This window comes from Schistocerca americana, chromosome 2 (assembly GCF_021461395.2).
Source record: "Schistocerca americana isolate TAMUIC-IGC-003095 chromosome 2, iqSchAmer2.1, whole genome shotgun sequence".
Taxonomy (NCBI): domain Eukaryota; kingdom Metazoa; phylum Arthropoda; class Insecta; order Orthoptera; family Acrididae; genus Schistocerca; species Schistocerca americana.
Window position 1 is genome coordinate 975,384,011 of NC_060120.1, and position 27,399 is coordinate 975,411,409.

Consider the following 27,399-nt stretch of genomic DNA (forward strand, 5'->3'; position numbering starts at 1 on the left):
CATCAATTCAGAGGCATACGTGAAGATTCTGAATAAACTCAAGAACCGTTTCCGATGTGTTCGATGGAACAAGAATCCAGCAGAAGCCTTCCTCTAACACGATAATAAACGCCCATGCTCAAATCTGAGAACTCGGGAACACATCGCCAAATTGGATTGGTCATCTTTGCTCATTCAACCCACAGTCCAGAACTGGCACCCTCGGACTTCCATCTCTTTGGGCCGCTTAGAGATTCACTATGGGGAACACACATTGAAGATGGCGAGAGTGTCAGTCATGCAGTGAATACATGGCTACGCCTGCGGGATAAGAGCTTTTACCAGCAGGGAATGCATGTTCTTCCACAACGTTGGCGTACGGCCATAGTACGTGGTGGGGACTAGGTAGAAAAATAGGACATGGACAAGACATGTTGATGTATATTGTCACGAAATTTTGACTCTCAACAATAAATATGACTGAGAAAAAAATCTGGGGCATTACTTAATGACCGACCTTCGTATTTCATCACTCCCACTTTTTAGTAAAAATCTAAGGTCATTCTTATTCGACTGTTGTTTATATTCAGTAGCAGAATCTTGAGAACATGTGAAATGCGAGACCAAACAAGAAAATGCAAATTATTTGACAACAATGAGGGCAAGCTCTCTTGTAGATAAAGTCAATCTAACACAAACACTCATGAGAGAGAGAAGATACATCTGCATAACATCGAACACCATAGAAAATATCTTTATTAAATTAATAAGGAAGTCTCAGGACCTAATAGAAAATGCGAAGGTAAGTGAAAAAGAAAAAGTTGAATACAATGAGACACCAACCTGGGACACATCATACATCACTTTGTAGCTCTATGTCTGTACTTATTACATACAGTTCACTGCAGTTCCGTAACTTTCGTCCTGGACTTGTATGTTACTATCTTGTACAAGCTTTAATCACAGACATGTAATTAACTGACATTTAATTACAAGAAATCGTACCAAGAAAAACTTGTTTCTCATGGATCTTGAATGTGCCTTTCCCTGGAAATGGCGTAGTTTCACGACACACACAATTTACATTTTGAAAATTATCTAGCAGCCAATATGAGGTTTCCTGTTATTTTATCACAAAAAATCATATTAAAAAATGACAAATTTCTGAGAGATAAGTTTTCTGGTGCTCTGAAACAGCATATATTCTTAGGATAGCAGTTACATTAGCCCACCAAATATAGGATTCAACTGAAAGCCAATATGGCGTCTCCAGACTCTTCATTGCCGCAGGGGTCTGTCCTCAGGCCGCTACTGAATTTGATCCTTATTTATATAAATGATGTCGTTTATAGTACTGCAGGTGATCATCAAATATGTCTGTTTGCTGCTGACACCATCTTGATAGTGAAGGATTTTTGGAGCTTGTAGACACTCAATTGATAGCAAATCACAGTAAGACTCTGTTGTATTTCTAACACACAATTAAACAAAAACTGACATTTTGATTCCACGGAATTAACATGTATGATTAGCGATATTGGATAGTTCAAATTCCTAAGAGCTCAGATAGATAGTAATCTATAGTGGAAAACCCATTGATACTAATGCTTTTATTATCTTTTTAATTAAACACCGACCTACAAAATTTTCCCTGACAAAGACAACTCAAATTTAACCTATTCATTTGTTACCCACAATATACAACCCCAATGCAATCTGTCTGCTATACAGTGAATGCATGACTTCCAATAATTAACACAAAAGAATGGCCCTGACTTGCAAGAAATCCTAACAATAACACAAATCCAAAAAATATGAAAATAAAAAGAAATATGAAACTGCTTCCAACTCTGTTAATTGCCTAAACTCATTTCAATCACAAATCCCAATAGTGGGAACCCCATTCTTTTTCATAAATCACTGACCTCACAGAAAAACTTCATAACACGAACTACGGCAGTCACAGCAAGCAGCAACAACAGTCAGCTAAATAAAAAGATTCTAACTACTATAGACTTTAACTACTATGAGGCATATGGTTAGCAAAAGCAAGATTTTGTTGAACAGCAAACAATATATTAAGAAAATTTTGTCTCCTTCATGTGACATCCTGCTCCAAAAATGGTATAGTTGTCTATAATTCCACTACCCAAACATTATCAACCATACATCCATCCTCATACATTTCCTTGCGTATTTTCTTATAAACACATCATTTCATCTCTCTGTACAATGCATGTCCTACCAACACAGAGTCTCCACGAAGAATATCATGTCCACACACTTCCCTATCCACTCACTAACTGCTGGTCCGTTCAACCACAGAATCCCTTGCCAAGGGCGCAGAGCGCTGTCAATGATATTAACACAGTCTATAGCGCTGCCAACATACAAACATGCTACTTACACCGTGTTCAGGATGTTGTTCGAAAACTAAATACTGCTTCATTTACATTAGGGTAACTCTTCTGATTCAAAGAGGGTATTTTTGGCTCAGAAAGAGGCGGTTCGAGTAGTATGTGATAAGTTGGCTAACCTCTTGTCGACCCCTGTTCAGTAATCTGGGAATTACGAGGTTAGCCTGTCTATACATATTTTCTTTAGTGTCGAAAGGTGTTAACAGTATCAGCTTATTCGCAAGAGATAGCAGCTTTCATTCAGTTAATACTTGGAAAAACTCCAATCTGCATTAGAAACTCTCCTCCTTGACTCTTGTATAAAAGGGCGTGCGGTATTGTGCTGCATCGAATTTCAGTAAGATGCCACGAGAATTCAAGAACATAAGCAATAATACATGCACTTTCTACTCCAAACTGAATAATTTCTTCATGGCTTACTGCTTCTATTCGGTCGAAGCATTCTTGGAAAAATTGGAATGACAATGGAGACTTGCTCCTCAGTTTGGTCCCATCTAACATGACATATGAAATAAAATAATTGAAAAAATGGCGTGCATGTGACGTAGGTGACGTTCTATCATCTCATTTTTCTACGATCAAGGGCACGTTTACAATATCTAGCATCCTTGACGTAGATCTTCACGTTCGGAAAGACTCTACAACGTGCTTTTTCCACGCTACGGCCTCAAAAACTAGGCATGCTGAACTCTGACGTTCGAATACGCAGTCTGTGTACCAACGGCTTGATACAATATAGATCTTGTTGTGATCTTAGCCTTCATGTAGGATGCAGCAGGGTGAAAACAGCAGCCAGCATCCACCGCCTCACAGTAGAAAAATCGGCCCCAGATGGGTCCGAACGGAACAGGTTGCAACGCTCGAGTCTGCCTTCTGGCTGACGGTGCTTTCATAGAACCAAAATGCTGTCACGCGACTGATTGACCAACATCCGCCAGAGTTCTCGACCAGCGTAAGGCATGTCGTGTATACGTCTTTCAGAGATGTCATAAGTGGCCATCGCATGGTGCACCTCGAAAAGTATCTATAATTTGGTAAGCAGCAGAGTCAGCTATGAAGGAAGGAAGGTAGATTAGTGTTTAACGTCCCGTCGTCAGCGAGGTCATTGAAGATGGAGCACAAGCTGGGATTAGAGAACGATGCGCACCCTTTCAGAGGAAGCGATTTAGGACAATAAATATGGTTGGCCAGAAGTGGATTTGAACCCTCGTCATCCCGAATGCGTGACTTGTATCCTAACCACCCCATCATCACGCTCCGTGACTACTTATGAAATAAATCATTTCGAATAGAAGAAGCGCTTTAATCTTATCAAACGAACACACAAAATGCGTGTAAGAAGTAATGATCGTTTTGACAGTTTTTCTAATGAGTTCAGCCTAGACCGTAAATAAAGCTATATACAGGGTTACTCATAAGTTTTTCTAGGATTTAATAACAGACTGTGCGAAAACTGCAAGGCATACATAAACATGATACATATTAAAGCATTACGCATCTCCCCAAGTTCGGATTCGTAATACACACTGCTGTGTAGTTACCGAGCACACTTCGGGGGAAGACGTGTCAGAGCAGGTAGGCAAGACACCTCCTCCATATTGTTGCGTTATATTACTCCGCACCTGCTGATAGGCAATCCAGCAAACAGGTTTTCAAAGAGGACTGCTGATGTCGCACATGCACGCCCATTGCACGCACATTCTGACTGTCACCACATCAGAATTGGTACCCATAATGAGAAGCTGCAATGTGGGTTAAAAACTTGCGGATATACTCTGTCCACTGACATGAATTTCTTTGTGTGTGTGTGTGTGTGTGTGTGTGTGTGTGTGTGTGCGTGTGTGTGTGTGTGTGTGTGTGTGTGTGTGTGTGTGTGTGTGTGTGTGTATGTCGTGTTCTGTAGCCCTGGAAGCACGTAGTTGTCATAATTAAAGTGCAGTTACAGACGTCTAATGTGAGCTGTTTTTGTGGTATGTCAGTGAAAGTTGGCAAATGTGCTAATGCATTAATGTGTAACCCATTTACACTTCAAAAAGTTAGTTCCAATTTTGGTATCCAGGTGAACGTCTGGCGCTGTATACTATTTTTATGACAGTATGACATTCACGCTGTTATTTGACAATCCATTATGTGCGGCTATGCTGGAGTTCAGCCTTGATGACAGTTCCGCGGAGCGCCCAATTCTGCTCTCTCACGATGTCTAATGACAACTGAAGTCGCTGATATGGAGTACCTGGCAGTAGATGGCAGCACAATGCACCTAATATGAAAAACGTATTTTTCGGGGGTATCCGGATACTTTTGATCACATTGTGTAATTTTTGATGCTACGCAGCGGTCTGAATCGAATAATAATAATATCTCCATTTATTTATCTGACATTATCTGACTATCCCCACACCTACATTCCCTTCGCTTCAATATGTAAGAGCTCCTTTTACTTTCTAACAGGAGTTAACAGTATCTCTATATATTAATCTTCCTTCACCTGTCCATATCTATGCTGTCGTTCCTAATCTTTCAGATTACAACAGTTATTTTTAATATTTATTTTAATATTTATTTTATAAATATTTGCTATGCTCTAGGAAAACGGCGACGACGTAAAGCAGATTATTTCTACAAAAATAAAATGTTTAGGACTCCGTCAATACAAATAAAGAATGAGGAAGATCGTATATTTATATTAACTCACTTATTTATTCAGAGATGAAGTTACGCTAAAAAATCTAAAAAATATAGTGTAATTAAGTCTCGAAGTATACGTACTGTGTCCTTTTTGTACGGCGTACTGGAAACAGCAGACGGATAAATTCTATTGTCCTATTCCACTCGTCGGCTTCGAGGAATGTCTTTTATACCTAAGCCAAAGTTGCTGTGTATGAAAGGAACGGATCATACTCATAAGCAGACGAATGGAGCGTGCAATAAAATTACATTCATGTTTCACGCAGTTATTTACTTAGTCGTGAATTATATTGAAATTAACTGAAGATAACGAAAATAAATAAGAACAAGAATTTAAAACAAATTTTCGTTTTCGATAAGAATCATTCTCGTTATTTATGCGAATAGAAAAGCACCGAGCAGTTTTAAACTGTACTACAGTAAAACACATGGTGAAGTCATATTATTATTATTATATAATTGCCTTAATTTTACTATTAATTATTGTAACTAACGGGATAAGCATAGGACAGTGGGCGTTTTGGGCGAGGAGAAGCTAAATATAGCAGAAAAACTGGCAAATGAAACGAGTAACAATAAATACGATACAGTAGCATGAAATGTGGAGAAACCGACACACTAAATTCTAAAATAAAAGCCAGATCACAACTAACAAAAATCCATAAAAAACCAATATTGTAATCGATAAATAGAATGAACCTATGTACGTAAATTCCAGTTACCGATTCCGACCGTTCCATGATTCATATGTAAATTATTTTTGCAGGAATTGTATGTGCTGAAAGGTAATAGCGTTTCTACATTTGTAACTGCCCACTAAAACTACTGCAATGAAATAACAAAAACTGGAAACGGTAACTACAATTGACCTTCTACATAGAACAGTTCTACCCTCCGATTCCAATATTAGTAACTTTTTCGCAATAGTCCAGAGGGCAGTTACAAGTGCAGATATCCCATTAGCCTACACTTGATGTAAAAAGATCTAATTATTGAACCATCGAATAGTTGGAATCGGTAAAGAGAACTGACCTATGTAGGGAGTCAATTCCAGATACCGATTCCAACTATTCGATGATACATAATTTTGGACAGTTTTCCAGTAAATCTGTGAACTATGTTTTTGTAGGATTTCTAGATTTATTATTAATCTCAGAATTACTACGGAAAAGTAACGAAAATTGTATTAATAGATTCCAAACTTTTTTTCTTTTCCATAATACTGAAGAGAGTAATGCCAAATGTAGAAATCCTGTCACACGTTAGTTCATATACTTGGTGTTAAAACTGCATACATAACGAACCGTTGGAATCGGTAACTAGAATTAATTGATATAGGTCAGTTCTAGTTACCGATTCCAATATTAATCATTTTTCCGCAGAAGTTTAGAGAGCAATTACAAATGCAGAAATCCTTTACACCTCAATGCACATACCTGCTCGAAAGACGAACTAAAGGGTGTAATATGGAATGGTAGGAATAGGAATTAGAATTAGGCTGTGAATTTACCCGTATAACTTAATTCTAATTACCGATTCCAGTATTTATTAGACCTTACTTTTTGTGAATTTTCGTTACTAATCTACTAGTCCCATTAAACTCAGTACTTGTACCAAAAATTAGCACTCTTTCACAATATTATGACTTCATAATGAGATATAGTGTAATTTATTTAAAAGTTGTCTGTGCTTTTCTTACACTCATAAATTACGATGAAAAATCCAGGACGGAATGTGTGCCTCGCGGGATAGCCGCGCTATCTAGGCGCCTTTCCACGGTCTGTGCAGCTCCCCCCGTCGGAGGTACGAGTCCTCCCTCGGGCCTGGGTGTGTGTATTGTCGTTGGTTACTAAAATGTAGACTTTCACGGCCGGAAATTTCATGTCCATTATGATTATCCGGGCTGTTAGTAGCGAGCCAGTGGGTGTGTTGGACCTTCTATCGAGCTACAGGCCCCCTTGAAGATGTCTCCCACAGACGGGGACGAACCGTTGGGAATTGAGACAAAATTCATCAACCGACCACGGCATAACAGCCCGGATAATCATAATGGACATTGTCGTTAGTGTAAGTTAGTTTAAGAAGGGTGTAAGCCTAGAGACCGATGACCTCAGCAGTTCGGTCCATCAGGAACTTACCGCAAATTAAAAAAAAAATAAAAATAAATAAATGGGTGGCCTCAGCAGTCAGAGACTGCAGTCATGTGGGTGAGCGAGCGTGTGCGTGCGTGCGTGTGTGTGTGTGTGTGTGTGTGTGTGTGTGTGTGTGTGTTCTACCTCCGACGTAGGCTTTGTCGGCCGAAAGCTCATTTTCAAAAGGTGTTTTGTTGTACCTGTTTGTGACTCACATCCCGTGTGCCGCATAAATTAATTTATAAAATAATTTATTTCAGATATATACAGTTCTCTTTTTCTATTCTTATTGATTTTCGTTAACTTAAATTCCTTTCGATATAATTTGTGGCTAAGTAATTTATTACGTGAACTGTGATTGTAATTTTATCGTGTATACGTTTGCTTGTTTGCGATTACGATCAGTTGCTTTCAAAGTCTGCGTCTATGTAGTGTCTCTGCCTTAGGTATGACGTCATTGCTCACACCCGAAAAGTAGATTCTGACACTAGAATTGACCCCAAAAGACAGCAACCACCTGAGCATAAGACTAAAGAAGAAAACAGAAGATCTAAGACAGCATGCTACCGCCGGCCGGAGTGACCGTGCGGTTCTAGGCGCTACAGTCTGGAACCGCGAGACCGCTGCGGTCGCAGGTTCGAATTCTGCCTCGGGCATGGATGTGTGTGATGTCCTTAGGTTAGTTAGGTTTAAGTAGTTCTACGTTCTAGGGAACTAATGACCTCAGAAGTTGAGTCCCGTAGTGCGCAGAGCCATTTGAACCAGCCATAGCATGCTACCAGATGCAAAACTAAACAGGAAGACCACCGTCCCTGATTGAGAGCGTGTATATACGTCACGACGTGCGAGTTTTAGGCTTTAACTGTTACTTCATCTGGTGTAAGAACTATAGTAATCTACTCTTGAGCCAAGTGGTCCTACCTTTAGAGAATTTTAAAATATATGGTCGCAAGTTCGAATCATGCCTCGGGCGTGGATGTGTGTGATGTCCTTAGGTTAGTTAGGTTTAAGTAGTTCTGAGTTCTAGGGGACTGATGACCTCAGCAGTTAAGTCCCGTAGTGCTCAGTCATTTTTGAATTTTAAAATACACCTTTAGCGAGCGACACTCTTCCTCGAGTTGACACCACCTGGTGGCTGTTTTCGCGAACTGAGACGTGCAGCGTCCAGAAACGTGGTTTTCTGTGTGTCTCGCGAGGTGGAGCAGAGCGGAACTTCTCAGTGGTATGTGCCTCTCTTTAAGGCTGCGCTTATAGATCTCGAATCGCTGATGCTAGTCGATGTTGTTGTTGTGTGCTGTAGCAAATAAAGCACTTCAGGAACAGGTGCAACTTTTGCACGACACCTCGTGCTGTGGACGACACCATAGTCTTATACTGTTCAGTATTCTCATAAGAAGGGCAAGGGTTTCCAGCATTTTGCTCATTTGTCTGACGGTGTGGTTACTGACTTTCTAACTGAGAAAGCGTTAGCTACAGTCGTTATATTATACTGGCTGTAGCTTAACAGTGCGTTTCCTCTCGTATGGACCGGCAAACTAACGTCTGCGTCGTTTTGCGTTGAGTTTTGTGTGTGTGTGTGTGTGTGTGTGTGTGTGTGTGTGTTTTTGTGTGTTTGTGTTTATGGTTAATTTGATATCATGTCTTCGGAAATTGATTGTGGCTCGGTTCTGAGTAACTGCATAATGACTTGTGTTTGGTGATTAGGGATACTGGGTTTTCTGTTTGCATGGAAACTGTCTTAAGGATTAGTTATTAATAGTTGTCAGTCTGATGTTTTGCACCGGTGAGTATATGTGTTTCTGGTCGGTTGACAATACACGTTCTAGAGAAATTGGTTCTGACTCTGTCTGTGAGTGTTTGCTTTGCTTTTGTGCGAATCATGTGAAGGTTCAGGGATCTATAGTTTAGTTGTATAGTGCTTTACACTTCCAACTACCTATTGAGATCTTTCTGTTGGAGAATTGATTGTATTTTGTACTGATTGTGTATATCAACGATTTTATCATTCAGATAGTGGATTTTGTCATTTGGATTGAAATCCGCATATCCTTCGAGAGGAGAAGACGGTTGCTCGGTATCGCTTACTGTAATGTGTAAAGTGTTTAGCACGTGTATGTGAATGCGGCTGGCATAATTGACTCTGGCTGTATCATTTTTGTTTGAATTTTCACATCTGTCTTTGTTTGGATTGGCCTGGGACGGGAGATTGTGAAAGCCATATCCGAGCGATCATTGATTTCGTTGGCTGTGTTTTATGAACCTTTTCTAAACCTTGTTTACTGAAGCCACGTGTGTGCCTATTGTAAGTGATATCCTATGGCAAACGCCTACTGCCGTACTTTAAGTAATTCTATTTTCACGATAGCGAATGAGTAGCAAATCAGTGCTCTAGGTTAAGAATTAGTTTGGGCGTAGCGTTTTGAGTGGTCACTAGAGTGTCTATCAATTCGTAAAAAACCATTATAGTAACGGGGTACATGGGAATGTACTTGTTATGTAGCTGAGTAACTCCGGGATGAATGTGCGTTGTATTAGTAACCTATGTGTTTACCAGTCTCTTTAGAGGATATACACCAACTGTATGGGAACGAATCGTGGTGCACTATTTCGCTTCTTATTTCATATTCATTGAGGCTAGAATTTTTCTTACCTCAAGGCATTGTTAAATGTTCCTCATTGGATGCATTTCTGCTCAAGCCTTTAAATCATTGGTAAATGAATTTTTTTATTTTGTGCTTGTTTTGCTTGTTACCTGGTAGTTGCATTGTTGGTTGGAGTAGGAATGAATTTAAAGCGTACGACAGATCACATTAGTTATTCAGATCTCGATTTGAGAACAAGAGCGTGTGCACCTTCAATTTTTTCTTCCACCCTTACCAGCTTCAATGTTGGGGCCGTCGTTGCTACAGATATCGCAATGTTCGAGCTGGGACAAGTTCTGACGTGTGGTACCAGGTCCACTCTGAACCATCGGGTGTTCCATATTCGTGTCAGTACCATAAGACCGAAAACTATGTTCTTATTTGTCTAACACATTTAATCCTGAAGGGCTTAAGTAAAGAGATTGTTACACCACAGCACACTCTGTCACAAAAAATACCAGCGCTCCACTCCCCAATTACGTCGCCTTCGTTCACCCTTTGAATAAAATTTGACTGTGGGCCAAGTTGTGCACCAGTGCACCTTCATCTGCTAGAGCAAAATGTATATTTCTAAAATCCTGCACATAACGTCTGTTTTAAACTTAGTTGTAGTTATGTTCCGCTGGTGGTACTTATATCGGACTTTCATCATCTAACTTTTTTAGAATTTTCTCACGACTGATATACTCCACGAACCACCATTTTTAGGGAGGCGATAACGCACCATTTTTTACACCATATAAAGTATATAGTGGGTCAAAAGTCACTTCCTATCGTAACCCACTGAAAGCGTTATTGTAATCTTGTTGTTTGTGATACAAACACCAGAGTGCACTGCTATTAAATCAGATATTTGTGACATTCTTCAACATTGATTGTAAAATGTTGTAAGGTTGTTTTCTAGAGAACAAAACGTGGTATAAAGGCAGTTATAATTTAGTGGCCGGCCGGAGTGGCCGTGCCGTTCTAGGCGCTCCAGTCTGGAGCCGAGCGACCGCTACGGTCGCAGGTTCGAATCCTGCCTCGGGCATGGATGTGTGTGTCATGTCCTTAGGTTAGTTAGGTTTAATTAGTTCTAAGTTCTAGGCGACTGATGACCTCAGAAGTTAAGTCGCATAGTGCTCAGAGCCATTTGAACCATAATTTAGTGACGAATGACGGGAATAATAATTTCAGCACTGTTCATCCTACAACGAAGGCTGTCTACAATTTACGCAAACGTGGGAGAAAAATGGATCTGTTGCGGATTGCCACAGGTCGGGAAGGCCATCAGTAACTGATGAAGTTAAGGTTTAAATTTTACAAGCTGTTATCGAGAGACCCTTGAACAGATACACTCCTGGAAATGGAAAAAAGAACACATTGACACCGGTGTGTCAGACCCACCATACTTGCTCCGGACACTGCGAGAGGGCTGTACAAGCAATGATCACACGCACGGCACAGCGGACACACCAGGAACCGCGGTGTTGGCCGTCGAATGGCGCTAGCTGCGCAGCATTTGTGCACCGCCGCCGTCAGTGTCAGCCAGTTTGCCGTGGCATACGGAACTCCACCGCAGTCTTTAACACTGGTAGCATGCCGCGACAGCGTGGACGTGAACCGTATGTGCAGTTGACGGACTTTGAGCGAGGGCGTATAGTGGGCATGCGGGAGGCCGGGTGGACGTACCGCCGAATTGCTCAACACGTGGGGCGTGAGGTCTCCACAGTACATCGATGTTGTCGCCAGTGGTCGGCGGAAGGTGCACGTGCCCGTCGACCTGGGACCGGACCGCAGCGACGCACGGATGCACGCCAAGACCGTAGGATCCTACGCAGTGCCGTAGGGGACCGCACCGCCACTTCCCAGCAAATTAGGGACACTGTTGCTCCTGGGGTATCGGCGAGGACCATTCGCAACCGTCTCCATGAAGCTGGGCTACGGTCCTGCACACCGTTAGGCCGTCTTCCGCTCACGCCCCAACATCGTGCAGCCCGCCTCCAGTGGTGTCGCGACAGGCGCGAATGGAGGGACAAATGGAGACGTGTCGTCTTCAGCGATGAGAGTCGCTTCTGCCTTGGTGCCAATGATGGTCGTATGCGCGTTTGGCGCCGTGCAGGTGAGCGCCACAATCAGGACTGCATACGACCGAGGCACACAGGGCCAACACCCGGCATCATGGTGTGGGGAGCGATCTCCTACACTGGCCGTACACCACTGGTGATCGTCGAGGGGACACTGAATAGTGCACGGTACATCCAAACCGTCATTGAACCCATCGTTCTACCATTCCTAGACCGGCAAGGGAACTTGCTGTTCCAACAGGACAATGCACGTCCGCATGTATCCCGTGCCACCCAACGTGCTCTAGAAGGTGTAAGTCAACTACCCTGGCCAGCAAGATCTCCGGATCTGTCCCCCATTGAGCATGTTTGGGACTGGATGAAGCGTCGTCTCACGCGGTCTGCACGTCCAGCACGAACGCTGGTCCAACTGAGGCGCCAGGTGGAAATGGCATGGCAAGCCGTTCCACAGGACTACATCCAGCATCTCTACGATCGTCTCCATGGGAGAATAGCAGCCTGCATTGCTGCGAAAGGTGGATATACACTGTACTAGTGCCGACATTGTGCATGCTCTGTTGCCTGTGTCTATGTGCCTGTGGTTCTGTCAGTGTGATCATGTGATGTATCTGACCCCAGGAATGTGTCAATAAAGTTTCCCCTTCCTGGGACAATGAATTCACGGTGTTCTTATTTCAATTTCCAGGAGTGTATTTATAGAACCTCTGTGCAGAGAATTTTACATAACGTCACATTCAGACAATTGAGGACTTGAAACAAGCTGTCTAGAACAAGTTTGAAGCCGTTAATTCTAACAAACGACTATGTAAACAAGTATGTTTAAGCGCCACAGCTCATCTGATGACATGTATCAACAATGATTGGAAACAATTCGAGAAGTAATCCTATAAACAATGTTGTAGCTTCAATAAAGTCCACAATTATTTCAGAATTCCAATTGATCGACTTGTATTCAAGCAGATTGGGATGGGTAGTGACCTTGTATAATTGGCTTGGTCTGGCAGATATGAACTCGTGCCACTCCTTTTGTTGGTTCAGATTTTGCACCATAAAAAGGTGAAGAGTTATCTAATTCTATTCGTGCTGCAGATGTCTTATTAAGCTGTAGGTGGCCATATAACCTGCTCGGTAACACATGCCGAAGTTGGGGGTCAGATGAGGGCAAAGCACTTACAGCATGACCACAAACTGTTCGGTACCATAGTGCTGCAAGCTACCTTAACCTTCACGCGCTCGCGCGGGAGGTGAAGTGACCGCCTTTTTGCACTTTCGCTCCATACTTACTCCACAAAGGTAACGAGGCGGCGGGAGGGACATGTATTCTCTGGGTGCACCTGTTTCCGACGGATGCTGCTCAAAGTTCGTCCAAGTCTGGCCTCTCTGCCTCTCAGGACAAGTTCAAATAGGTCCTAACACGTTCGGCGGTCAGTTTACCGCCTTGCAAGCGATTACGGCACTTACAAACACGGTCAGTTACCGCCTTGCGAGCGCTTACGAGACTTTGTTCTACTCGTCTACTTCGGAATGTAAGCATTTCTTTTTGTAATTCCCCTATAATTCCTCAATTTTATAGACTCTTCCAATTCTCTAGTGAATGTGCATGTGCTCCAGAATTTCAATATCAAGAAGAACACAAAGGTGGCCTGCAAGTATATTTTTCCGCTTACTTGACTTGGTAGGAATAAATTCGTTACGCATTTTTTCAATTCAACACAGGTAATAGGAAAGAAAAAATGAGAAGACAATTCTTACATGCGTTATCTTTGGAACTGATGAGCGAAAACTTCAAAGAAAGAGCTAAATTGAAGCATTTACCAAAAGATTTATTAGTATTTTTGGAAAATTACAGAGGGACTGACGTAGTTTATCCAGCTGTATCAACCCCTACAAGGGGGGGAATATGTTATTTGTGTGGCTCAAAAAAGAATATAAAAACAAAGCGAGAATGCGATGAATGTGGAAGAAACGTCTGTCTACGACATTCAACCACGACAGTTACGTGCAATAATTGTTGTCAGCCTCAAAACGAAAATGAAATGCATACAGACTGATCAGCATTTTTCATCTGACTGAAATGTTTGTGACGTTTTCAATCAAAAATTCTTTTTTTCAAAGCAAAATTAGCTTTTCTTGTGACGAGTTAAGACAATGAATCATTCTAGTCTTGAATATTACATTATATAGTCCCAAAACATTACAATTCAAAAAATGTTCTTATATTTCATTTGAGTATTTGGCTTCCTTTTTGTATTCCATAATATTTTTTTGTTAAACAAATAATTTTGATTACAAATGTGTTCGCAATATTGTGTGAGATATCATATGTCGAAATTTTATGGAAATATGACCTTTAAAAACGGAAAACCTCAAAAGAGTGATGAAAACTCTCGGGCGGTCGGCCGACCGCCCGCGCCAGCGCTCGCGTGACTATTTCTAGCGCGAGCGTATGAAGGTTAAGATTGAGTACCCATTTATTTGACTTATGTGTGTTATTCAGAGACTAGGCGTCAGAATATCGTGCTTTAGTAGTAACGTGTGAGAACATGAAGATGCGTTGCTTTGCAGGGCCCGTTCGTCTCCGCGTTCTCGTCGAGCAACCTGGGGGACGTGTCGCCTAACACGGCGGGCCCTCTCTGCCAGGAGACGGGCCGCAGTTGCGAGCCGGAGACCAGCACCTGTCCTAGCTCACCCGACGGCCGCCAGGAGCGCTGCTACTCGCTGGGGCCCGGCACCGACATGTTCGACAGCACCCGCATCGTTGCCGTGCGGCTCGCTCATAAGGCTGCCGTGAGTGTCCCCAGTCCAACTACCAATGAGAACCTGGCTGGGTCACAGATACACTGCGTCACCATTCATTTCGGATCCATTGTTCGATAGACAAATAAAGTACAAATGGGTGAAATAAAAGTGACATAGACATGCATATCAGTAGTAATCCATCTGCAAACGAGGTTACAAATAAAGCCTTTCAAATCTGGGTGCTCCGCACTGTTCCTAACGATATTTTTTACTGACTTGTCACAGGTATGAAACTAAACTCAGACTGAGGGAATACAACATATGGGTTCCACAAGGTTCAGTGCTAGGTCCACTACTGTTTTTAATTGCGTAAATGATGTTTCAGTGACTTTAAAGGGAATGGTACTGGTTGCTCTCATATTAAGATATCTACCAAATTGCCACATACTTTGTATATTATGATTTGTTAATAAAATTAAGTAAAAAGGTTTGCAGTAACATTGACATTGTCTTGGATATGAATAACAGTTAATCTGCACAAGCGTTTCTATATCTGCAATTTAGATGTGAGATAGCATTCCTAACGGCACTTTTACAGTCTGCATCACAGACTGACACTAAGAATCTGGGAATATAATGTACACATTCCCACTTGGTGCAGTGCAGCTTCGACTCCTACTCTTAACCTACTAAATGATCTTCCAACGACTTTAATGAGGGTGATTCTGAGCCATATAGACACATGTCAGATCTACTATATCAGCATACATTAGGGATTCCACCTTTTGGTTGTCGAATTAAGTAATAGGGAGTAAATGAGAGTGATATTTACATAAATATCAGTATTAAATAATCAACAAACTAATTGCAACTGAAACCTCGTGTCATGCAGCTCCCAGGTACCGCATCTAGTGAGGCGATTGACAAAGGCACATGAACGAAACTAATCTCAGAATGAGGGAACACAAGATGAGGCATCCCACAGTGTTTGATACTCTGCCTGCTCCAGTTCGTATCTTTTGTAAAGGGTCTCACAATGATTGTAATAGATGGTGCAAAAGCTGCAATGTCTGTTGATGACACAAACGTATTAATTCAGGTGAGAAAACTCAACCAGATGTGACCCAGGTGATAGGTGAACAGATACAAAGCTTGTACATAGCAGGTAGTTTAATACATAATCTCAGAAAGACTCATTTTATGCAGTTAGAAAAAAGTATAAATAACCTGCTGGTACCAGAAGCACCACAATGTTAAGGATTCTGAGAATCAAAAAGGATATTAAAACTCTTTGTATCACGGAGACTAAGAACATAAGAAGCAATAACTACTGACAATACCAGATCTCACTTTCAATATACGAGTTATTTTCAAGAACTGGAATTTTGAAGTTTTGTTTGTTGTGTTGGACCGATTTTTTCAGTGTTGTTTGGGCAAACATTTCTGAAAATCATTACCCAGTGTTAGCCACATTGTCTGTTTAATCTGTCGTCAGCTGCCATATTGAAGGTTTTATGTGTTTTAGTGATATAGGTGATATTGTAGAAAAGTGGATCTGGGAATTTGTATAAAATTTTAGTATATGAATAGAATAACGTGAAGTACAGTTTTGGAAACGTTAAGTGTTCCTTTTAGTGGCTCTACTAGGGAACATAAGGGTTTGTGAGCGGTATAAGCAGTTCGCTGCACCTCGTGAAATCGTTGAAGGTGATGAGAGGCGTGGACGCCACAGTAGATCATCAACCGATGAAATCTTGGAAAAGGTGCCTAAATGGTTATCAACGATCGCCGAATCGTAATCACAAAACTCGCTGGTGACATTAGTGTATCCTCTGGCTCATGCTATTAAACTTTTTGTTGATTTTGGTATGAAATATGTGATAGCAAAATTTGTTCCAAAACTGTTGAATTTCGATCAAAAATAGCAGCGAATGCAAGTTGCTTAGGACTTGCTAAATGAAGTTAGCAACAGTGCAGAACTATTGGAATGCTTCACAACGGTTAATGAATCATGTTGCTACGGATACAACCTCGAAACTAAGCTCAGTGGGCGAAGTAGAAGCATTCTGAATTTTCAAGACCGAATAGAGCTCCACAAATGCAGTCAAATGTCAAGATTACGGTCACTGTATTTCTTCGTTCTCAACGCCACAGCGCACAATAAGTACTTACGACAATATCTAACAATCAATGTGGAGTATCGTAACTTCAACGTCGTTTGGTGAAGCAATTCGAAAAAATGCTTTGATTTATGGGGAAATAATTCATGGTTTTTGCACCGCCATAATGCACCTGCTCATGCTGCGTTGCTCGTTAGTGAATTTTTGGCAGAACAGTATTGTAATGATGCCTCATCTTCCATATTCAAAAGACCACAGGTGATTTTCTTCTGTTAACAAAATCAAGAAAAAGCTCTACAAAGATAGACGGGATTAAAACCGCATCTCTGACACAGGTAAAAGTTATCCAGAAAGATCGAGTTCCAGAAGTGGTTTGGGGATGGGAAGAAGCACTGACATAAGTGTGTAGTATGTAATGGAGACATTTTTGAAAGGGGAGAACATAAATGTAGATCTGCCGTCGACAAATATTCTCAAGAGCTGATATTGACATTGTTGGGCGGCTCCTCGATCCACGTATCTACCGATCTTATTAATAAGTAATAACCTACATATATTAATCTCTGAAGAGTTCCCAATAGAATAGAGGGTCCCCAAGTACTGACTGTTTAAATCTGACAGAATTTGGAACACTTCGTGTCGTCTGTTCCTTGTTTCAGATTTATGCCACCCTCAGTTACCTCAGATTTCTGACACTAATTACCTGACGAAGTGTTGCTGAATAATTTATTTACGCGGAAGATTAATTGAGTAAAGACAGTAAGTGTACTTATACCAGGTGATCAAAAAGTCAGTATAAATTTGAGAACTGAATAAATCATGGAATAATGTAGATAGAGAGGTACAAATTGACACACATGCTTGGAATGACATGAGGTTTTATTAGAACCAAAAAAAATACAAAAGTTCAGAAAATGTCCGTCAGATGGCGCTTCATCTGATCAGAATAGCAATAATTAGCATAACAAAGTACGACAAAGCAAAGATGATGTTCTTTACAGGAAATGCTCAACATGTCCACCATCATTCCTCAACAATAGCTGTAGTCGAGGAATAATGTCGTGAACAGCACTGTTAAGCATGTCCGGAGTTATGATGAGGCATTGGCGTCGGATGATGTCTTTCAGCATCCCTAGAGATGTCGGTCGATCACAATACACTTGCGACTTCAGGTAACCCCAAAGTCAATAATCGCACGGACTGAGGTCTGGGGACCTGGAAGGCCAGGTATGATGAAAGTGGCGGCTGAGCACACGATCATCACCAAATGACGCGCGCAAGAGATCTTTCACGCGTCTAGCAATATGGGGTGGAGCGCCTTCCTGCATAAACATCGTACGTTCCAGCCACTATGGGGTCTATCGTCTAAACAACCCGTGGCTTCGAACTTCGAAATCATTCTCGCCACAGCTGCATTTGTCAACGGACCTTTACCCGCTCGAATCCCCTTCCTATGGTGATAGGATCGTAACGCTGAACTAGCACATTCCCCATTCTGATAATATAGCTTCACGAAAAACGCCTTTTTAGGTAACGTCAACATGCTGCTACTGCTGGTGCATCTGATTCCCTCTTTCATTACAGCTCCTTTTATACATGATTGTCATGCGCAGTCACTGACCTTTCGCTGTCCAGCGCCATCTGTCGGACATTTTGTTTTTTTGTTCTAGTAAAACCCCATGTCATTCCAAGCATGTGCGTCAATTTTTACCTCTCTATCTCGATTATTCCGTGGTTTATTAAGTTTTCAAATTTATACTGACTTTTTGATCACCCGGTATTTAATGCATTATGCAAAATGAAACACGATCACAAATTTTTACTAAATATGTTTAATTGTCAGTACTGAGAGACAACAAATATAACATGCCCCCTCTCACACCCTCTAATCCCACAGCGACCGTGCCACATAGCCCTGTGCCCCTGAGATAAGTCGGCACCTTAATTTAGTTCACGGTCGAATCTACCAACTTATACTACAATGATACGCAGTGTAAAATATGTGAGGTTGTGTAAGTTTTTTTTTTTTGCGTTATTGAGCGTGAAAGCTATTCTTAAGCTATTATTAGTCGACGCTGTTGAAGTCGGCTGCTAGATGCTAGGTGGATATATAATTAACTAAAAGGCTAACGCGGTTGCAGTTGCAAGTTACCTACCTAACGGCTTCCGGAGACAACAAAAATTTTATTTTCAATATTATAATAAATTATTGAGCCAAGTTAAAAATTGAAATGATGTCATAATCTACTCGTTAAGAGGTATAATCTTATGTTACATGTATGACACAGTAAGACAAGTATTGCAGGCAGAAACTGTATACATCTTGAACCAGCAATAATCACGGCTAGCCAATACCGAGACTATATTCATACAGTATTTGAGAATGAGAGTAAATAGCGACATCCAGAGAAGTTTACCTATCATTTAAAACATTTCCTAAATTTTTTATCGCTTCTATGCTTGACGTCCAATATTTAACAGAGCCAGATGCTTAGTAATGAGAAGTTTGAAGCTGTTTTGTTCATGAAAACTCTTTACAGAAACGTCGGTTTAGTTGTTATTATGAAATACGGCTGACAACCAAAAGCTGCTTCGGGTCGCATGCTGCGCGCGGTCCGCAGTTTGACACTTCGACGACCACAGATGTAGACAAGCAAATAAAAATATTTACAAAAACCAAAATTTCTCATTAAATTAGAACACACTTCGTAAATAAAACTGCGGCAGCAAACCAGGGCTCTACTGTTGACATTGTGTGGCATAATTTGCGATTTTCTTACCAAACTGTACAAGACGTATTGGGCTTGGAAGTACAATTTTTAGATTTTCAGCACTGCTAAGTGTGAACCGTCACCATTTGGGTGTTTGGTGTTTACAGGAGCTGTGGCGTTCTTCGACTGCTAGGGAGGTGACCGGTCCCATTGCGTTCGCCCACCAGTGGGTGGACATGCCGAAGCAGACGGCTGACTACGTCGATCCCGACACTGGAACTACTACCACCGTGAGTTTTAGTGTCGCTTGTTTTCCTAGCTGTCCACCACGTTGGTCTCTCGCGTGTTGGGATGGAAACTTTTCTCACTCGAGAATATCGACACAAGTAAACAGTTACAGAGTAGGCCCATACAATGCTGATGCGGGTACAAGTGTTTCGAAGCAAACCGTTCCGCGCACGTTAGTGAACATGGGTCTTCGCTATAGATGAGTCCTTTTTTTTTGGGACATCAGTCTACTGACTGGTTTGATGCGGCCCGCCTCGAATTCCTTTCCTGTGCTAACCTCTTCATCTCAGAGTAGCCCTTGCAACCTACGTCCTCAATTATTTGCTTGACGTGTTCCAATCTCTGTCTTCCTCTACAGTTTTTGCCCTCTACAGCTCCCTCTAGTACCATGGAAGTCATTCCCTCATGTCTTAGCAGATGTCCTATCATCCTGTCCCATCTCCTTATCAGTGTTTTCCACATATTCCTTTCCTCTCCGACTCTGCGTAGAACCTCCTCATTCCTTACCTTATCAGTCCACCTAATTTTCAACATTCGTCTATAGCACCACATCTCAAATGCTTCGATTCTCTTCTGTTCCGGTTTTCCCACAGTCCGTGTTTCACTACCATACAATGCTGTACTCCAGACGTACATCCTCAGAAATTTCTTCCTCAAATTAAGGCCGGTATTTGATATTAGTAGACTTCTCTTGGCCAGAAATGCCTTTTTTGCCATAGCGAGCCTGCTTTTGATGACTCCTATACTGATTCAAATAAATAATCAATTACGATCGAGTAAGCATGGTATCATCTACATTTGACCATGGATCAATGGAAATGTGCCGTCATTAGGATGAATCGAGTCCCTTGTTACACCAGGTCTGTTGCCATATACCCCGACATCAACGTGAATGCCTGCTCCGATCCTTCGCTTTTCCATGGGAGCAGTATTGTGCTATGGCGGAAATTCACCCGAGCTTCCATGGGACGTATGGTAGTAAAGGAAGGCACCGTGACAGCTTTGGTGTACATGGACATTGTTGAGGGTAGCTGCATTCCTTCATGCTTCGTATCTTCCCCAACCACAATGGCATCTTCGAGCAGGCTAACTGTCCATATCACAAGGTCGGAATCATGCTTGTTTTGAAGAGCGTAAAAGTGAACGCATTTGATTTCATGGCCACAATCCGAACCTGATGGGTCACATCTGGGGCACTAACATGTGCTAGTTCTATGTGTACATACCACTTGTCCATAATTTAAAGGAACTGCCTGACCTTAATTAGGCGTCTGGTGCCACATGTCTCTAGTCCTATCAACAACTTTTCGAAACCACGCCACACATGAATTCCGAAGGTAGAGCAGCACATTATTAAGCAGGTGACCAGAATGTTCTGACATATCAGTATACTGCAAGCCCCAGAAATGTTGTGACAAACTTTGAGAGGTTATAGAGAAAGTCTTTAGAAACAAATCGACGATAGGAACCTGTGTCTGGAAACGTCATCCAACGACGCTACAGAGTGTCGGATTTGTAGCTGGCAGCGCCTGACACTAGGTTCAAAATGGCTCTGAGCGCTATGGGACTCAACTGCTGAGGTCATTAGTCCCCTAGAACTTAGAACTAGTTAAACCTAACTAACCTAAGTACATCACAAACATCCATGCCCGAGGCAGGATTCGAACCTGAGACCGTAGCGGTCTTGCGGTTCCTGACTGCAGCGCCTTTAACCGCACGGCCACTTCGGCCGGCCTGACACTAGGACACCCCTTCGGCAGTAAATGTGAGGTTGCAAGCTGACGGAGGGTAGGCACACCATTCCGCAATTTTGTTTGTTATTCAGTTCATCGGGACTGGATGCCATGTGGCCAGTAGATAACCTGGACCTCGATACCGTGTAGATAGGCCTCAACTGCTATGAATAAACCTCTCTGTTTCCTCAGAGGATGCCGTTTTCGGACTCAGGTTTCTATCCACGGTTTACGAGGGTTGACAAAAGTAATGCCTCCACCTTCGTAACTCTTCAACAGTTGGCAGCACTGGTATGCGGAGGTACTGGCTTGTTCAGTAGACTTTTCTCTACAGCTCCAGTTGTTGGGAAGCCTTAGCATTGACCAGTTGTGTTGTTATAGTGTAAAGTATGGAACCCTGCGCAGATGGTCGGTCAATGCAATTTAATCAACGTGCCGTCATTGAATTCTTAACAGCAGGAGGTGTCACCTCAAAGGAGATTCACCAGAGAATGAAAGCAGTTTACGGTGATTGTGTTGATGTGAGTACTGTGCCTCGTTGGGCGAGTAAGTTTAAAGATGTTGGGCCGGGAATATCTGACCTGCGTGACAAACAAAGAGTTGGACGTCGTATGACAAAAAAATGGCTCTGAGCGCTATGGGACTTAACATCTGAGGTCATCAGTCCCCTAGAACTTAGAACTACTTAAACCTGACTAACCTAAGGACATCACACACATCCATGCCCGAGGCAGGATTCGAACCTGCGACCGTAGCAGTCTCCCGGTTCCGGACTGAAGCGCCTAGAAGCGCACGGCCACCGGGGCCGGCGTCGTATGACAGCAACCACCGAGTTTGACAAGCAAAATTTTGACAGATTGACTCAGGACGATTGTCGTATCACTCAGAGAGAAGTTGCAAGCGCAATGGGCATTTCACAAGAACGTGTATGTCACATTATTGCTTTGCTTGGCTATCGGAAGACCTGTGCACCACGAGTACCCCGGATGCTGACTCCTGAAATCCTGAAATCTCACCATCGCACGGCATCCTTCCCATAGTCCAGATTTAGCACCGTCTGACTTCCATCTGTTCCCGATAGTGAAAGACGATCTGCCGGGAAATCATTATGCTTCTGACGAAGACGTTGAGAGAACTGTGAGACTGTGGTTGAGGAAACTGAGTGTCTTCCGTGACGGCTTCAGAAAAACTGTTCATCGTTGGCAGACATGTATCCAATTGGCTGGTGATTATGTGGAAAAGTGAATATTGGTAATTGAAGATCATGTTATAAGGATTATATCTGCTTTTCATTTATTAAAATATTTCCACCCTAACCCAGTTAACGAAGGTGGGGGCAGTAATATTCATTCAACCCTCGTACTTCTCTCCTGGACCCCTAAAATCTCCAATGCTTTTCAGTACACAGGAGAAAAATAAACTGCAGATGGAAACTCGTATCCAGAGCCGGCATCCACCAAGGCAACAGAGCGTCGAATTCATAAGTGACAGCTTCTCGAGTGGCGATCGTGACAGTCAGTCACGATCACTTAATAAGAAACGACATTGCGAGACGGTCCACCTAGGATCAGTCAGCGTGCGAAATCACGGCTGCTACCGAAGGCGTGGCTTAATGGCAGGTGGCGGCGCCTAACATCGATGCTTTGTAGCGTCGTTACACGGCTTTTCTGCACACGAGTTCCTTTCCTCGATTTGTTCCTCAAGTTACCCTCTACAGCCCCTCGAAGTGTGTGACATCATTCCTGGGACACCCGTATAAATCGACTTATTCCTACCTAAACCGCTTGGGCGCAGTTGGTGGCAAAACCAAATACACCGCACCGGCGCTCAGCTGCATTGACGACATTCGTTTGTCAACTGTAAGTCTTTATCTGCTTCTCTGGAGTTCCTAACGCACAGCTTTAGTAAACTTGTTTTCGTTCAAACACAAAACTGAGCCGAATATTTTTTTGGGTGGCGGGAAACTGCTTTTCTCTCTGCATCGAGGCTCGCAGTGGTCCCTTGCAAAATAATAGCTTCTCTGTGATGTTTTCAAGGTGAATGTTTTCGCACAGGGTTATGGGAAGATGAATTTGTTGTTCTATGTAACTGCAGTTGAAAATGAAAAGCAAGTGGTTGGCACGGTCTTATCTATCACAAAAATGGTTCAAATGGCTCTGAGCACTATGGGACGTAACATCTTAGGTCATCAGTCCCCTAGAAATTAGAACTACTTAAACCTAACTAACCTAAGGACATCACACACATTCATGCCCGAAGCAGGATGCGAACCTGCGACCGTAGCGGTCGCGCGGTTACAGACTGAAGCGCGTAGAACTGCTCGGCCACTCTGGCCGGCGACTATCGCAATGTACACCAGACAACAACAACAGTTCTAAGACGATGACAAGATTTTGTGCGCCACTGGAACGCATGTGCTGAGACTGGCAGTCACTTGTTTGAACAGTTGTTCTCATCCTAAGCTGTAGTTAGATGGTGTACGTTGTTTACGCCTGCGAATGTGAGCGGATTTCTGGAGTTTTATTGTGCTTTATCCGTCCCTGACAAAATCTCTCACTGTCGATGAAGAGTTGATATTCAACAGAATTTGTGATGTCATGGCTTTGTATTCATTTTTTTTTCTTTTCACTGTTATTATTATTATTATTATTATTATTATTATTATTATTCCCTTAGGGCCCTAGTGAACCACATGTTTACAACAAAGGTCATTTTAAGTGTTTTATTTTAGCACTTCTTTGTGCCCATAGTACCCTCATTACCTCAGAAAAGGCTCCTGTTACACCAAGTTTTATGTCAGGCCAACCAACCAGTCGTGAACTTTCTACCAAGGAATCTTTCTGTTGGTACATTAAGCTGTATTAATCTGGCTTCCCACGGGTTTTCTTTTACTGCACCGATCCGTTTTATTTCTTCATTTTTATCTTTACTACGACTTCCGTAGAGTTCCACAACCTGTCTCCTTAATGTAATTGTTTTCACCCTTTTTTAAAATCCCCAAAGAATTTTATCCTGCGTTTTTTCTTATCCGAATTAATGATGTTATACTGTTCAATTTCTTCATTTGCTCTTCGTCTGTATCTTCCTTCCCCGGTACAATTTCAATCTACATTTTTCCTAATTGCCTTCAGTTGTCTCTTTAGTGTTTCCTCGTTGTCTCTCTGTTTAACAGGAGTGTTTTAGCCACACAGAGGCTGGTATTGTGACTGTGTTGTAGTGTCTCAGGTCTGTGTGGCCGGAAAAGCACTTTTTGTTGCGGACTTTCTTTATAAGTTTGACGGCAATGCATTTCATAACTAATCTTTTACAGGTCTCGTGAATGGTTTCACCTAAATATTTGAAATGCGAATCTCTCTCGATCTGCCCGTATCTAGTTTTTGGAAAGTATTTCGGTGCACATTTCAGATGATTCACTTTGTATACACAGAGTGTTCCAGGAGGGAACGTCAATATTCAGTTATATGACACCAACGATCATTAGAAGCAAAAAACGAGTACATTAAGAGCTATGAGCACTTCATCTTCGATATTATGAAAAAAATCTCTTCTACTGCAAGCTTTTACGCGCTATAGTTTGAGAGGTGGCGGTACGGACTGAAACAAGAAAAAGGTGTCCGGTGAATATGGGCTCTAAAATGCTGGCCGGCTGGAGTGGCCGAGCGGTTCTAGCCGCTTCAGTCTGGAACCGCGCGACCGGTACGGTGACAGGTTCGAATCCTGCCTCGGGCATGGATGTGTGTGATGTCCTTAGGTTAGTTAGGTTTAAGTAGTTATAAGTTCTGTGGGACTGATGACCACAGATGCTAAGTCCCATAGTGCTCAGAGCCATTTGAACTATTTTTCTCTAAAATGCGTTCCTTAAGTGCTAGAAAACTTGTTCATCTTCGGTACTGTCAAATACATCTGTTCCACTGAAGAAAGACTGGGAGAATGAAGTGCAACAACTTCAGTACGTCTACAGCGGTAACACGTTGACAATGATGTCGAAATTCAGATAGTAAAAGCAGCAGTTACGCAGAACACAGCTGACTTTAGTTGAAACTGTGTTCGATATCGTCACTTTGTCCATGTTCATTTCAGTTTCTCTGTCCTGAGTGAATTAAAAGCACTTTGTTCGAATGTCGTTTGACGCTATATTTCACTGAGTAGCTGACGTAAATTATACCGCGTAAATGGTTCAAATGGCTGTGAGCACTATGGGACTTAACTTCTGAGGTCATCAGTCCCCTAGAACTGAGAACTACTTGAACCTAACTAACCTAAGGACATCGCACACATCCATGCCCAAGGCAGGATTCGAACCTGCGACCGTAGCGGTCGCGCGGTCCCAGACTGTAGCGCCTAGAACCGCTCGGCCACTCCGGCAGGCATACAGCGTAAATCCATGAGCGGCCTCTTGGACAATCGTGACTGAGCTGTCGTTATGTGATCGCACTAATTGTTTAAAGCTAGGTTTTATGATTTGCGTATGCGTGCCACCGTGCAGTAAGGTTATACTGATTATCGTCTATGAATGGGTTGCCTCTTTTTCTCGTTTGATGATTTCGAGGTGATATGCTTTAGCTGCGTGTCGTGATCTGACTGCGTTTCCAGTCAGAATCGTATTGCAGTGCTCATTGAGTTATTATTTGCCCATACTGTGCTCCGTTATGAGCCATAGTCTGTTTTGTGTGTTTCTGAAATAGTTCATGCGTATTCTGGAAAGGAATTCTTACATGCTCCATTGTGTCCAGTCACGTAATGTCATGCAAAATAAGCAGTCAGTGAATTCCATTGGTAATCAGTCCAACTGAAGTTAAAAACGGGCCATAGACACTGGTAGCAATGGGATGAAATCCGAAGTTTGTTGTTGAGAATTTTTGTAGTAGACAAGATAGGATCCTCCACTGCTCGATATGGGTCGCATGGAGAATGGTTGCACCTCTCCTCTGACGCCTAAACTCGAATAAAAATGATATTAAAATGTGGAAATGTATATGTTCTACAACCATTTAAGGTAACTTATATGTAACACTACAATCGATTTTTGAAAGGTTAAATAATCTAAAGGCGATAGTGGCACAAGTGGATCTAGATGTCGTGCGTTGCAACGGGCACTGATGACCAATAGATTAACAACAGTCATATACTTGGTATTGTTTGGAAAAAGGTAAACATTTACTTGAAATGAAAATTTTAACGCATATTTCATCATAAAAGCGTATAACAAAACTGTCACATATTGCTGTGTGATATTGTTTCATTTTCTGCCACTATCCCACAGTCATTATTTCATGAGTATTGAATTGGGGTGTTTTGGGAAAAAGCTTTACGGTGCACTACCGGAGTAGTTTCAGGGTGTTGTCAGCAGAAAGCAGTCAATGAGACTCGCTATAGAGGCTCGCTTCCCCACGGAGACAGGCAATTTTTGCGGAAGCTACCCTACTGTCTGCTTCGTGCTGCTGTGGACAGAGCTGGTGCCATGGCCTACCGTGGACAGGAGGCACTCTGCCACCACAAACATCCCTAGGGAATAATTGAGTTTGACTTTTTATTTTATTTTCCTGCGTGAATATCAAAGACCAAGACGCCACAGCATCGCCCAGCCAGCATGAGACTTATGGTTATTTGGCTCCAAAATTTATGTTATCCATTGACGTAGAGCCGCCCTGCCACTGCACTTGGCGTGAAGGGCCTGCCCTATCGAGGAAACACTGCTCCAGGCTGGTACCAACCTTGTGCTTCTTTATGTGTGTTTTGTATGCCACTGAGCGGTTTACCACAGTGATCAGCACGCTGGACACGCATTCGGGTGGATGATGGTCAAACCCGTATCCGGCCATCCAGATTTGGATTTTCTGTGTGAACAGCTCGTAGCGTGCTTACTTTGCCATACAACCTGTGT

General features: G+C 42.3%; 1 protein-coding gene across 1 annotated transcript in view; it reads left to right on the plus strand.

Moving 5' to 3' along the window:
* Positions 1-27,399, plus strand: part of LOC124596347 (neutral ceramidase-like) — a 250,713-nt gene that overhangs the window by 139,997 nt on the left and 83,317 nt on the right. The window contains exons 6-7 of the mRNA XM_047135449.1: positions 14,490-14,711; positions 19,662-19,784. Of these exons, the coding sequence (XP_046991405.1) occupies positions 14,490-14,711; positions 19,662-19,784 (345 nt within the window). The remainder of the gene's footprint in view (positions 1-14,489; positions 14,712-19,661; positions 19,785-27,399) is intronic.